This window comes from Mauremys mutica, chromosome 14 (assembly GCF_020497125.1).
Source record: "Mauremys mutica isolate MM-2020 ecotype Southern chromosome 14, ASM2049712v1, whole genome shotgun sequence".
In the NCBI taxonomy this organism is placed as follows: Eukaryota; Metazoa; Chordata; order Testudines; family Geoemydidae; genus Mauremys; species Mauremys mutica.
In genome coordinates, this window is record NC_059085.1 from 6,670,676 (window position 1) to 6,684,237 (window position 13,562).

Sequence of the window (13,562 nt, forward strand, 5' to 3'; positions counted from 1 at the left end):
GTAAACAGGGCCCGTGTTTTGATGCCTGCTCAGGAGCTGAACTCAAGATCCTGCCCTGATTGCAAATGCTGAGCTCTTAAAAACCTGCTCCTGGAGTGCTAGCCTCTGGGAGTGCTACATGGCTAACAGCGTGATGCACGGCCATGCACCCCTTGACTGGAGAGCCTGGTCACACTGAGAGTGTGTGTCCATGCACACGCTATTGTACCACACATACCTGTGTTTGTGTGTTCCTCTCTTTCTCCATACAGCCTGGCACTGAGGGCAGCTTTTCCCTTGAAAAGTAGTGATCAGATCCAAGAACTAATAGATGCGAGCAGGTACAGGGCAGAAAGCCCAGAGGACCTCATTGACTACAGATCCTTATTCATGGAGGTAGGCTGCAGCTTCCTTACTCTTTCTTCTGGTTTAGGTTTAGCTAAGGAAGAATGGTTTGAAGCCACATGCTAATGGAACTGCAGTCCCCACTGTAGCATCTACATCCTGAAAGCAGCCTACAAAGGATGAAGATGCACCTCATGCCCTCATTTATGAGGAGTAAAGGAGGCCTGTAGCATGGCTCACTCACCCTTGCACTGGTGTGGGGCATTGCCTCCAGCTCCAGCACCTCCTGCTGGCCACTTGTCTCTAGCCCCAAGTCTTCTGTGGCTCTACCCTCCGGCCAAGTCACTTGAGTTCAGACGCCTTCCAGGATCTCAAACAAATCCAACCAAAACTGAACAGTTCTCCTGTCCTCTTGGGCCACTGACGTCTTTTCCTCTCTACTTCCCTGGCAGGAGCCTACGCTGTCCCTGTTGTCTCTGTATATGCACCCTGGGCTTCTCTCAGCCAGGGACCTGTCTCCTCTGCCATCTCTCACTCATCTGAGCTCCTTCAGACTACTTATTATGGCTTAGCTCTGCCCCCTCCAGCCAGGAGCCAATTAGCTATTCACTCCCCCAGTGCACAGCAGGACTAATTGGGTGCATTTGCTAGCCTTGCAGGTGATGGAGGTTAAGCCCCATCACAAGGCCTCAAAGCTTCTTCACCTTTGTTTTTTCCATTAGAAATATAGGTCTTGCCTGCTCTGGAGGACTCTGGTGACGGGGGGTGGGATCCACAAAGGGACTTAGATGCCTTAACCCCAGACTTAGGTGCCTAAGTCCTGATTTTAGGCTTCACTGCACTATGCAAAACCCAGTGAGGAGCAGACTTAACCTTCCTTATGTTTATGAGGTTAGAAAAGTATTTGTTGTAACAAACCCCTCCCAGCTCATCTGTCTCCATGTCTCCTCACCGGCCGGGGGTATCATCAACCAGTCACAACCAGTTACTCTTCAGCCCTTGGTTCTGGGCTCCATTTTTTGTCCCAGTCACGACAAACTCTCAAAAGCAAACCAAAACTTCCAGCTGGGGCCTTACCAGCCACCCCTCCTGGGGTTTCCCAGCTGGCATCTCCCTTCCCCTTCTCCCTGCAGGCCCCCCTCAATGGAGCCACTTGCTGGCTTTGATAATCACTTCCTCCCTTCCCGGCCGGCTCTGACAACTGACCAGGATGGACTGATCCCAGGTCTCTGGCCACCCTGTCACATGACATCAGAAGGAAGCAAAAACAGGCATGAGCCCAGCATTCAGGAACATCGTTTGCAGGTATCCTGCACCATTTCTGACAAAAGCCAAGGCTGAAGCCACAGCCTCTAACACACACAGCTCTTAAATCCCAGCCTTTCGTGACTTGACTTAGGCCTGGTCTACACCGGAGTTAGGGTGACGTAAGGCAGCTTATGTCACCCTAACTCTGTAAGCGGCTACACAAAAACAGCTCTCAGCGGTGTAACCCCAACTTAACAACTCCACCTCTGTGAGGGCTGTCGCACTTAGGTTGATGAAGTTAGAGTGACTGAGCAGCAGCAGGTCAGCTCCTGCCTGTGCCAGTCTCCCCTCTCTCTACCCCAGTCTCTGGACAGTGGGGCTAACGCTCTGCTTCTCCTGGGGGTGGGGAGGCTCCACATGTGTAAAGTGCTGGAGGAGCCTCTGCTGCCACCAGCTGTGTGTATTAAGTGCCAGTGTAGTGAGGTGCAAAGTCCACCTTTTAACATCACTCCTACAGCTTGTGCTCACTGCAGGCTTACCCCCACCCCACCGTTCCCATGTATAACTCCTGGCCTGGGCTGGCTTCCTGGCTGGGGTAGAGACTAGACGCCAGGTGGGCTCTGACCTGCCTACTTTGCAGCGAGGATGCAGCTGGAGCCCAGGTAGAAGAGCTCAGGTTTTGATGGTCCTCCAGTGCTCCCCACAGTCCCTAAAGCCTGTATTATCTGCCCCTTCTGCCTGCTCATGTCTCCCTCACTGCCTGTGCACTGGAAGTCCCCTGCCAGTCTCCACACGCTTGGTCAGCATTTAACCCTCCATTCCACATGCCCTGCTTCATGTCCCCAGAGCTCAGCTCCCCTCAGGCCCCATCCCAGCATGCTGCTAGCTGGCCAGAGGCGCACACCAGCGCTCTGGCTGGCTTGGGCAGGAAAGCAGCAGGGAGTGGGATTCTGGGCACTGCACCCAAAACCTTTGCTCTCTCTGAAAGCAGCTCCAGGCGGCTGGCAGAAGTGGGGATCAGTGGATGCAGCAGCTGTCAGCAGCCAGAGCACTGGTTACACCCCAGTCCTGCTGGCACAAAGGATGCTGCTTCAGTGCATTAAGAGCCCCCAGATCCAAGTCTTTAATACACACCCGGGGGGTGGCTGCCTCTGACCTGCTGGGGCTTGCGGTGGAGCAGTGCACAAGAGCCAGGCTCTGGTGCTAAGGCCCTGCTGTCTCTTTCAGGATGAGGAGGGCAACACTGAGCCCTTCATTGCGAAGATCAGGAGCCAGTACGCTAGTGAGAAGCAGGAGTATCTGAGAGAGCTGAGGAACGAACTGGGCCACGCGCTGTGAGTAGCTGAGCTGTTCAGATCCCATGTTTTCTGTTCCCCTCTAGGATTGCGAAGAAACCCTGTGGTGGGCGCAGCATCCTCTGGTGCAGCTGCCTGGCTGTGAGCTCAGGGTGCTCACAGTGCGCAGGGGTGGGGAGTGAGCCAGTGTGGGTAATAACTCAGAAGGGACAGTGCAGTAACTGGGGCAAGCCAGCCGGAACAGGGCCAATGCTTTTGGGACCTCTCCAAAGGCACCGGATGTGGAGCGTGTGGTCACCACTGGGACGGACCCCCCTGTACAGACAGAACGGGCAGCCCCTGCTCCCAAGGGCATACGCAGCCTAACAGACGAGATGGAGAGGTGGACAAGGCAAACCAGCGTACTGGGGCGTGTGCAATTTCTAGCTGGCCAGCAGCAGCAATCATCATGCCACCTACCTAGCTGAGGGATCATTCAGAATTCAACCCTCTCCCTCACCTAGCAGCTGTTCAGAGCAACCCTCAGCTTAGTGCTGCCAAACGGAATGGGCCACCTTTCAGGAGAGCGCCTCCTAAAGGCAGCCTTTCCCATTGTACAGGAACTCCTCACTTAAAGTCGTCCCGGTTAACATTGTTTCATTGTTGATCAATTAGGGAACATGCTCGTTTAAAGTTGTGCAATGCTCCCTTCTAACATCCTTTGGCAGCTGCCTGCTTTGTCTACTGCTTGCAGGAAGAGCAGCCCGTTGCAGCTAGCTGGTGGGGGCTTGGAACTGGGGTGGACCAGCAGGAAGGGTACGGGGGAGTGTGTGCTAATGTCAGGGTGTCTCCCTGCCCCCTGCTCCTGCACCCCACTTACCCCTTCTCCATATAGAGCAGGGAGGGGACACGGAGGAAGAGAGACAGAGCGAGCTTGGGGCAGCAGCTGCTGTCTCAACTTCCTGATCCACTTAAAAAGACAATGCCCTTAAGAGTGGGTCAGCTTACTTAAAGGGGCAGTGTGCATCTCTGTCTCTCTCCCACACACAAGGTGTGTGTCTGTCTCTGTCTGCTATGCTGTCTCCCCTCCCTCCTGTTCCTGCTGCCTTGATGAGAGGCTACGTTAACAACAATGTATTAACCCTTGAGGGCTCAGCCAAGTGCTAGTTCATCATTTAGCAGTAAGGCATTTCCTGGGAAAGAGCCCTCCCTCTTCCACCCTCTCAACCAAGCTTCATAGTCATCATAGCTGTGAACAGTATTAAATTGTTTAAAACGTATACCATGCATATATATATATACACACACACACACACACACACATATATATACACACACCCCCAGTATAGTTTTTTGTCTGATGAAAAAAAATTTCCCTGAAACCTAACCCCCTCTATTTACATTAATTCTTATGGGGAAACTGGATTCGCTTAACATTATTTCGTTTAAAGTCGCATTTTTCAGGAACAGAACGACAACGTTAAGTGAGGAGTTCCTGTAATTACCTCTGGGAGAGGAGCGAATAGCAGAGGGGGAGGTAACCCACACAGCACTGAAATCGGGGTGGGTTTCACCTTATCACTTCACCTGCCCCCCTGCACTACCACACACAGCACTGCCCTTATAGACTGCCAGTGCCTCAGCCTGTGGAACAGGGCTCCTGAGGACTAGTGCAGCGCTCAGCACCATGGGCCTGATCCTGATGGGGGCTGCTGGCTACTACCACAATACACACATTTTACTCTGTCCCCAGATTGATTATTGCGGGCGGGGCTGGTAGCAGCACCTGGTATTAAGGCTCCCTGACCCATCCCAGTAGAAGACCCTGTAGTCAATTGCTTGTAACTTTAACCAAGTGGGTTGAAATTTTCCGTGTTGAGCATCTGCCTTGGGGTGAATTGTTTTGGAAAGTTTCAGCCATTGCCGAGAACGAGGCTAGAGGACAAGACATTGTTTTGCTCGTGTTAAAAAATTCCATCCACCTCATTCTTGAGATGCTCTAGTGCTTTGGAACAGGGACTTGAAACTTGGCAGGTGGGTGACTTGTGTCAGGCCAAGGCCTTTTACCAGCCCTGTGAAAATCTGCCAAGATATAAGCTTCTGTAAAATTGCAGTGTGCACATGCTCAGTCCAGCCTTAGATTTTAGCAGCTCCATTCCCTGACGAGTCTGTCCATGCTGAGCACGCTCGAGCCCAGGGCTGAGCAGGACTTTCCCTGCAGGGGCCACTCTGGGCTGCAATGGAGGAAGCTGCATGATTTGAAGGTGGAGGGGGCAGGGTGAGTTGATCAGGAGGTTTTTAAGGTCAGGCTTGACAAAACCCTGGCTGGGATGATTTAGTTGGGTTTGGTCCTGCTTTGAGCAGGGGGTGGGACTAGATACCTCCTGAGGTCCCTTCCAACCCTGAGAGTCTATGATTCTAGGACAAGGAACCAGCAGGAAGTGCGGGGGGGGGGGGGAAGACTGGGGGATGGGGAAAGGGAAACTGGGACTGAGAGTTGAGTCAGAGGAGCCTGGGATGGAAACTTGGGTGGGGGGAAGACAGAGATCGGCTGAGGAGTCGGCCTGAGATTCCCACCCCAGCCCAGCTGACAACTTGTGGGGCAGAGGTGAGGCTGATTTGAAGAGAAGCCAAGGTGCAGGGGGAGAACTGGGAGAGGCTGAGCAAGGAGACTGGGTCAAGGAACCTGCGGGAGGGAGGAAAGACTAAGAAGAGCCTGAAGGAGAAAACTGGGAGCCAGTGGGGGAGGGGAGTGACTGGAGGCCAGGGTGCAGCAGACAGATTGGATGAGGAGCCAGAGGGGCAGAACTTGGCCTGTCTGAGCAAGGAGCTGGAGGGCTGGACAAGGAGACTGGGACTAGGAGGCTGGAGAGGTCAGAGTAAGGTTGGCTGGACAAGGAGTCTGGAGCTGGGATGAGAAGAGTGAGAAGTGGAGAGCGGGACCGGGTTGGTGAGGAGAATGCAGTGGGACAAACAGCAAGGGATGGAGGGATGGGGAAGAGACCAGTGGGAGGGGACAGAGCAGAAAGGTCAAGCTGGGGGGAGGGGAGAGGAGAGTGGGCAGAATAGTCTGTGCCCACTAGAGAGCCTCTTCTCGAGTCTGGAATGGGACCAAGCTGCCCGAGTCTCACCATTCCTCTGCTGTCAGCAAATCAGCAGGCAAAGCATCCCATCCCCCTCTAGTGCTGCTCGCCGTAGAGGTTAAAATCGACTACTGCTGTCCGTTACTCAGCTGATGTGGCAGAGATCTGAGCCATGGCTCTAAAGGTTCCAACCCTGCTGATGACCCACACGGTGTCAATATGCTGACACATGGTGGGATTTCTTTGCTTTTTGTAGGACCTAGAAATTATACACAAACACCATTGAAAGAACGTTATTAATGTAAGGTTGCAAAGTCAAGCAAGCACTCAAGAGTTAGGCAATGTCAGAATTAAGGGTACCATGCAACCTTCGTTCAGTCCCCCCTTCTGCATCTTCATCATGATACAGACTTTAATTACTTGCTGTTTTCTCCCCATGACCTTGATTGATTCAGTGCACAGGCTGGACCTGCTCTGGGGACAAATCAGGGCTGTGTAGTAAAAGAGGCTGTTGGCTGTGGGACCCCAGGTTCATTTCTTGCAGAAGTTGGCAGGTGTGCAGTGACTGAGGCAGGGGATTGCAGGAAGAGACAGGATGGTCCCATGGTGAAGGCAGTTGAATGTTGCCCTGGAGAACTGAAGTCCAACCCTGCCTCTGCCACAGAGGAGTTCCTGTGTGCTGCTGGGTCTGATTTCCAGGAGAGCTGAGCTCATCAATGGGAGCTGTGTGCTGAACATAGCAAGTGCCATATAAGGCCAAGCACTTGGAAAAAGTAGGTCCTAAGTGTCTCAAATTGGGCACCTAAAATTAGTGAACATTTGACCTTCAACTCTGTGCCCCAGCTCCCCCTCTGACAAGGGGGCGAATGCCACCCTCTCACCTCATTCTGCAAATCAGTGACTCTGAAGCTCTGACACTGTAGAAACGAGCACCACAGAAATCCTGTGAGACAGGTAACGGCTCTGTGTTCGGAGCAGGGTTGAAGAGTGGCAGTAAGTGAAGTCCCAGGGCTACGCACACTGAACAATGAGGAGAAAACAAAATATCGAATAGCTTCTCATCTCGAGCACCGTCCGTCCTGTGCACAAAATGGAGACAGGAAATAGCATGAATTATGTCACACTGGAGCCACACAAGGCGGCTGGCTTAAGGTCATGGAGTCAGCCATAATTCTGGCAATTCCTAACATTTGAGAGCTTGACTTTGCAACACAGTAATACAGAACATAGGCTGCCAGAGCGGGCAGAGGGGGAATCATGGGAAGGGTCCTTGGTCCCCAGGACATGGGCATAGATGCCCCATGCTGCATTAATCTACAAGGATTTCCTGGGCTCACAGACATCACAGTATTGTTGGGCTTGCTTTCGTACACAGGGAGGTGGAAGTGGACGGTCTGAAGACAGCCTTCTGTGCCATTGATCCTGCTATTGACGACCTAACGCTGGACGCCTACGTTTGCCTGGCCTTCCAGGCCTCAAAAGAACAGTGGGATCAGACTGGCTCCCTGCCTGTGGACACAGTGGTTGAGAGGCTGCTGGCTGGAGACACCAAACGAATAGGCGCCCGTCCTGAAGAGATCTACACAAGCCTCTCAGAGCGGGGAGAGGCAGGGGCCTACGCTTAGTTAAAGGGCTCCTCTCACCCCTTATGGACTCAGCTAAATACTTGTGTCTGGCTTTACAAAAGGCTACTCCTAGGGGCTACTGCACTGAGTTTGTTTCCAGGCTGACTGATCCTTAACACCAGAGAGGGTTGGTTTGTCTCAGCAGCAGAGCAGCCACTCAAGCAGATGAGTTCCTGCAGCTCAGTGCCCTGTGTAAATAGTTTAATTTCAGCTCCCTCCGGGAGCAGGGTTCATAGTCCCAACAGAGGCAGCTCATCCCTCCAAAGCAAGGTGGAGGCCTGGGACTGCTGGTCTCTAGGGATGGCAATGTCAATTTTCACAAACACTCCACTACTTGCTTCGTCACAGCTGCCGCGACCTGCAAGCCCTCCTTAAAGGCCAAGGGTGGGGTGCAGGTACTCAACAGCCTGGAAGGTTAGACCCTAGCCCTTTAAAAGACCCCACCACTCCTCTTTCCTTGTTTTGAGAAGTCAGGCAAGTTTTCACAAGAGCAAGATTTCTAGAGAAGGGCTTGGCTACATGGGGAAGTGATGCTGCTAGAAGGTAGGGTGTGAATTTAAACTGCTCCAGGAATACTGCTGTAACTCTGTGGGGACACTTATTCCAGTGGGAAAGTGCCTTTTTCAGTTAGGTTCTGGCAGTTCGGAAGTTGGTTTAAGCTAAACCCAAAGAAGTCCCTCTCGTCCCAAATTAAGAGTGTCCCCTAGGGACTTACACCAGTCTAACGCGACAGGTAGAGCCGGAGAAGTGGCCCTGCGGACAAGCCCGAAGACTCCTGCCCCAGGGGAAAGGGCCAAGGTGGTATTGGTAACTTTGCACAGCCATTCACTAATCGTTACCAGTGTTTGCCCACTCAGGGCTGCTCCTCTCCGAATTCCCTTAGCCCTCTGCTGCAATGGGCCAAATGTCAGAGATGAGGGTCAGGAAGCAGCTCTAAGTTGCTAGGTGGTGGTGTAAACAAGCTACGAGTCACCCTGCCGGAATGTGAACATCTGGCCTGCTCCCGTCCCCCTAGCACAGACTGGGGAAAGCTGAAAGGCAGGAGAGCCGTAGCTGAGGTAACACACCAATTGGGTGCAAGCATGAAGCGGAACCTCAGCAAGAACAGCCCCACAACATTCAGGGTGCAGAGGCACCATAGCTCAGCTGGACTAGGGTAAGGGGTGCTGAATGCTTCTGCCAAGCTTACACCTGGAGTACGGCATTGCCTCTGTGCACCTCCACACCCGGAAAAGTCTACTCCGAACAGGGAAAACAACAATACAGCATCATGTAGCTAGAACCCAAACTACTGGAGTGGGTGTACAGAAATCCGGAACCCCTCGACAGGAGAATAATGGTGAGTGTGGTGTGAGCGGGTGGAATTCAGTGACTAGCCAGGAGCATTTCACTGAATTGTGATCAGTCTCTACCAGCTGCGGTGTGAGCTCGTTGTACCGGGCTGGAGGAGACATGGGGGCACACGTGGTAGAGAGCAGCCGCCCTACATTCACACACCATGCAGTGCAATGGACTAGAGCTGGTCATATTTATTTGTAGTGTTAATAATTCTAGGTTTAAAATACCTTCCGGATATTCCGACTGTACATTTCTTCTCTCCAATTACAATCTGACAACTTTAGAGGTCATTCTGTGCCTAAAAGCTTGAGTTTATTTAACCTTCAGGACATTGACAGAGCAACACAGATTCATGGCAGGGACTTAGCCCTGGCTTCCCCTCTCCCCATGGTACAAGACCCCCTTCCTCATCCCGCATGCCTGTGCCATAAGCCCCTGCCCTCTGCTGAAAGGGGTTGGCCCTGCTTGTCCAGGAACCCGTCCAAGTGGGTCTGGCTGTGGAAGAGCCCACACATTAGCTGGCAGCACGGCTGAGTGAGGAACCAAGGGCAGCAGGCTGAAGGTGCAACCAGCTCTGTCTACTAATGGTCTTGGGAAGTGAAGGTTCTGCTGGTGGTTAGGAGAAGCTGGAAACACCAATTAATTACTGAGCTGCTCTAGATCAGCGTTTTTCAAAGGGGGGGTCATGACCCAGTACTGGGTGGCGGCAGGTAAGGCAGTGGGTCGCTCTAGTCAGCACTGCCGACCGGGGCAGTAAAAGTCCTGTCACAGTGCTGCCCAGCTACCTGTTCTGACACCACCCTGCGCCCCAGAAGCCAGGGCCACCCAGAGCATTCAGGGGGCCTGGGGCAAAGTGGGGGAGCGCTTATACTCACCAGGCGGCACTCAGTCTGCAGCGGTGGGTCCTTCAGTCGCTCTGCGTCTTCAGCAGCTCTGAAGGACCCACCCCCAAAATGCCACCGCAGACCCGGAGCGACTGAAGGGCCCCCCGCCGCTGAAGACCTGGACCGCTGCCGGGTTAGGAAAAGGATTCTCGGCCAGGGCTCATGGGGCCCCTATGGGGCCCAGGGCAAATTTCCCCACTTGCACCCCCCCCCGGTGGCTCTGCCAGCAGCCAGCAGGGGGGGCCCATGGGGCTCTGCGTGCTGCCCCTGCCCCGAGCACCGGCTCTGCACTCCCATTGGCTGGGGGTAGGGGTGCAGAGCCTGTGGGTGAGAGCCACGCGGAGCCACTTGCGTGCCTCTGCTTAGGAGCTGGACCTGCTGCTGGCTGCTCAGGTGCAGCGCAGTCCGCGGTGCCAGGCCGGGCAGGAAGCTGTGCCACCGGCCAGGAGCCGTCAGAGGTAGGTCCACACTCCAATCCCCTGCACCAGCCCTGAGTCCCCCTAAACCTGGAACCCCTTCCTGCACCCCTCATCCCTGGCCCTACCCCAGAGGCTGCACCCCAGGCAGGCCCTGACCCCCTCCTGCACCCCAAATCCCTGGCCCCAGCCCAGAGCCCTGACCCCCTCCCGCATCCCAACCCCCTGCCCCAGCCCTGACCCCTCCCCAAACCTGGAGCCCCTCTTGCACCCCAAACTCATCCCTGGCCCCAGCCCAGAGCCCTGACCCCCTTCTGAACTCCAACCCCCTGCCCCAGCCTTGAGCCCCTTCCACACCCCAAAACCCTCATCCCCAGCTCTGCTGGGTTGTGGGCATCAATTATCTTCAACTGGATCCCCAGGAAAAAAGTTTGAAAACCACTGCTCTAGATGGATACCCCAGTGTATCTAATCCTTGCTGCACTGACGAGCAAAGATCAAATGAAGATTCCACCTAAAACAGCTCCTCAACATTAACAAGTCACCGGGACCAGATGGCATTCACCCAAGAGTTCTGAAAGAACTCAAATGTGAAGTTGTGGAACTATTAACTAAGGTTTGTAACCTGTCCTTTAAATCGGCTTCGGTACCCAATGACTGGAAGTTAGCTAATGTAACGCCAATATTTAAAAAGGGCTCTAGGGGTGATCCCAGCAATTACAGACCGGTAAGTCTAACATCGGTACTGGGCAAATTAGTTGAAACAATAGTAAAGAATAAAATTGTCAGACACATAGAAAAACAAACTGTTGAGCAATAGTCAACATGGTTTCTGTAAAGGGAAATCGTGTCTTACTAATCTATTAGAGTTCTTTGAAGGGGTCAAACAAACATGTGGACAAGGGGGATCCGGTGGACATAGTGTACTTGGATTTCCAGAAAGCCTTTGACAAGGCCCCTCACCAAAGGCTCTTACGTAAATTAAGCTGTCATGGGATAAAAGGGAAGGTCCTTTCATGGATTGAGAACTGGTTAAAGGACAGGGAACAAAGGGTAGGAATTAATGGTAAATTCTCAGAATGGAGAGGGGTAACTAGTGGTGTTCCCCAAGGGTCAGTCCTAGGACCAGTCCTATTCAATTTATTCATAAATGATCTGGAGAAAGGGGTAAACAGTGAGGTGGCCAAGTTTGCAGATGATACTAAACTTCTCAAGATAGTTAAGACCAAAGCAGATTGTGAAGAACTTCAAAAAGATCTCACAAAACTAAGTGATTGGGCAACAAAATGGCAAATGAAATTTAATGTGGATAAATGTAAAGTAATGCACATTGGAAAAAATAACCCCAACTATACCTACAACATGATGGGGGCTAATTTAGCTACAACGAGTCAGGAAAAAGATCTTGGCGTCATCGTGGATAGTTCTCTGAAGATGTCCACGCAGTGTGCAGAGGCGGTCAAAAAAGCAAACAGGATGTTAGGAATCATTAAAAAGGGGATAGAGAATAAGACTGAGAATATATTAATGCCCTTATATAAATCCATGGTACGCCCACATCTCGAATACTGTGTACAGATGTGGTCTCCTCACCTCAAAAAAGATATTCTAGCACTAGAAAAGGTTCAGAAAAGGGCAACTAAAATGATTAGGGGTTTAGAGAGGGTCCCATACGAGGAAAGATTAAAGAGGCTAGGACTCTTCAGCTTGGAAAAGAGAAGACTAAGGGGGGACATGATAGAGGTCTATAAAATCATGAGTGATGTTGAGAAAGTGGATAAGGAAAAGTTATTTACTTATTCCCATAATACAAGAACTAGGGGTCACCAAATGAAATTAATAGGCAGCAGGTTTAAAACAAATAAAAGGAAGTTCTTCTTCACGCAGCGCACAGTCAACTTGTGGAACTCCTTACCTGAGGAGGTTGTGAAGGCTAGGACTATAACAACGTATAAAAGGGGACTGGATAAATTCATGGTGGCTAAGTCCATAAATGGCTATTAGCCAGAATGGGTAAGAATGGTGTCCCTAGCCTCTGTTTGTCAGAGGATGGAGATGGATGGCAGGAGAGAGATCACTTGACAATTGCCTGTTAGATTCACTCCCTCAGGGGCACCTGGCATTGGCCACTGTCGGTAGACAGATACTGGGCTAGATGGACCTTTGGTCTGACCCGGTACGGCCGTTCTTATGTCCTTGGAGCAGGCAGCCAGTTCCTATGAAGAGCACGAGCACAGCGAAGGGGCGACCATGTAAGGGGCTAGCAGTTCCTGGGACACACAGCACTCGGGCGCTGCAGAACACCCACCTTTTATTGACATTTACACATTCAGAGACAAAGCAGCTCATCTGCATGGGCGTGTGATGTGGACACAGCACAGGGAAGTCATTTCCATCAGCCGGAGGGCTCCCTTGGTCACTAAGGAGCGTCAGTGACAGGAGGCAGAACTCAGAGGGTCAATTCAAGAGAATAACCTCCACTGGCTATTCAACACCCTTAGGCCTGACTCAGGTTTCTAATGCACAACCGCCACAGGGACTCAGACAGGTACCAAGCAGCAGCTTAAAGCCAGTCTCTGCTGCGGTGTAAAGTTCCCTTGCACCTAGGCACGCCGCAGGCCGCACACATCTATTTGTGAGGGATCACTTTATTTCCACTCATGGCAACTGGAATCAGTAGCTTCCTATGCTCCAGAGGAAGGTGGCGCTCTATCAGCACATGTAGAGGCATCTTGTCTGTCACCAGCCCTTGTCTTCAGTTGGAGAGGAGAGGGGAGGGGAAGAGAAAAAACAGTGTGGTCCATTTAATAAGACTGTTTCTACCCGGACAAGATTTGTACCCAAAACCCCATGGGGATTTGCTCAAAGAGGACATTTTACATTGTTAATATCGGAAATACAGTTAGCACCACACAGGCGCTGTCACACTCACACCCAGCATGCGTGTGCCAGATGTGCTCAGCCCCAGCGAGCAGAGGAGCTCTTACCCAGCCTGCTCCGTACATGCTCACAAACACGTGGGGGGGAGAAAATCAGCTCTCCGGGCTGGTGTGACCAACAGGCTGTGCACTTTTCTACGAGGAAGGCTGTTCACAGAACTGGCCTGGGCACAGTGTCCTACTTGTGGAGGGCAGCAAGGGGCTGTCAATCCCCCAGCCCAGGGGAGGGAGATGAAATTTTGTTCTCTCAATTATGAGCCTAGAACAGTTCCTGAACTGGAGCTGAGGAGATGCACATCAGACATCAGACTATTCTGAAATAGAAACAGGACTCCACATGCAGAGTTCCCACCACTGCCCAGGGACACCTGACGGGCCCTCAGCCAGTTCACACTAATTCTAGCACACTTCTCAACCAGAGGGACAGGGAT

The 13,562-nt window shown here is 52.2% G+C and overlaps 2 protein-coding genes across 5 annotated transcripts in view; one reads left to right on the top strand and one right to left on the bottom strand.

Moving 5' to 3' along the window:
* The window catches only part of TSNAXIP1 (translin associated factor X interacting protein 1), a 57,011-nt gene extending 47,823 nt beyond the window's left edge, over positions 1–9,188 (top strand). For 3 of the 4 annotated variants that reach the window (XM_044987377.1, XM_044987376.1, XM_044987375.1), the window contains 3 exons: positions 252–375; positions 2,800–2,906; positions 7,305–9,187. In XM_044987377.1, coding sequence (XP_044843312.1) covers positions 252–375; positions 2,800–2,906; positions 7,305–7,554 — 481 coding nt within the window. In that variant the 3' untranslated portion in view covers positions 7,555–9,187. Of the gene's footprint in view, positions 1–251; positions 376–2,799; positions 2,907–7,304 lie in introns of all 4 variants that reach the window. The other variant, XM_044987374.1, reaches the window with a different exon arrangement.
* A 3,268-nt stretch (positions 9,189–12,456) lies between these two features.
* The window catches only part of CENPT (centromere protein T), a 38,440-nt gene continuing 37,334 nt past the window's right edge, over positions 12,457–13,562 (bottom strand). The window contains exon 14 of the mRNA XM_044987883.1: positions 12,457–12,945. Within this exon, the coding sequence (XP_044843818.1) occupies positions 12,822–12,945 (124 nt within the window). The 3' untranslated portion in view covers positions 12,457–12,821. The remainder of the gene's footprint in view (positions 12,946–13,562) is intronic.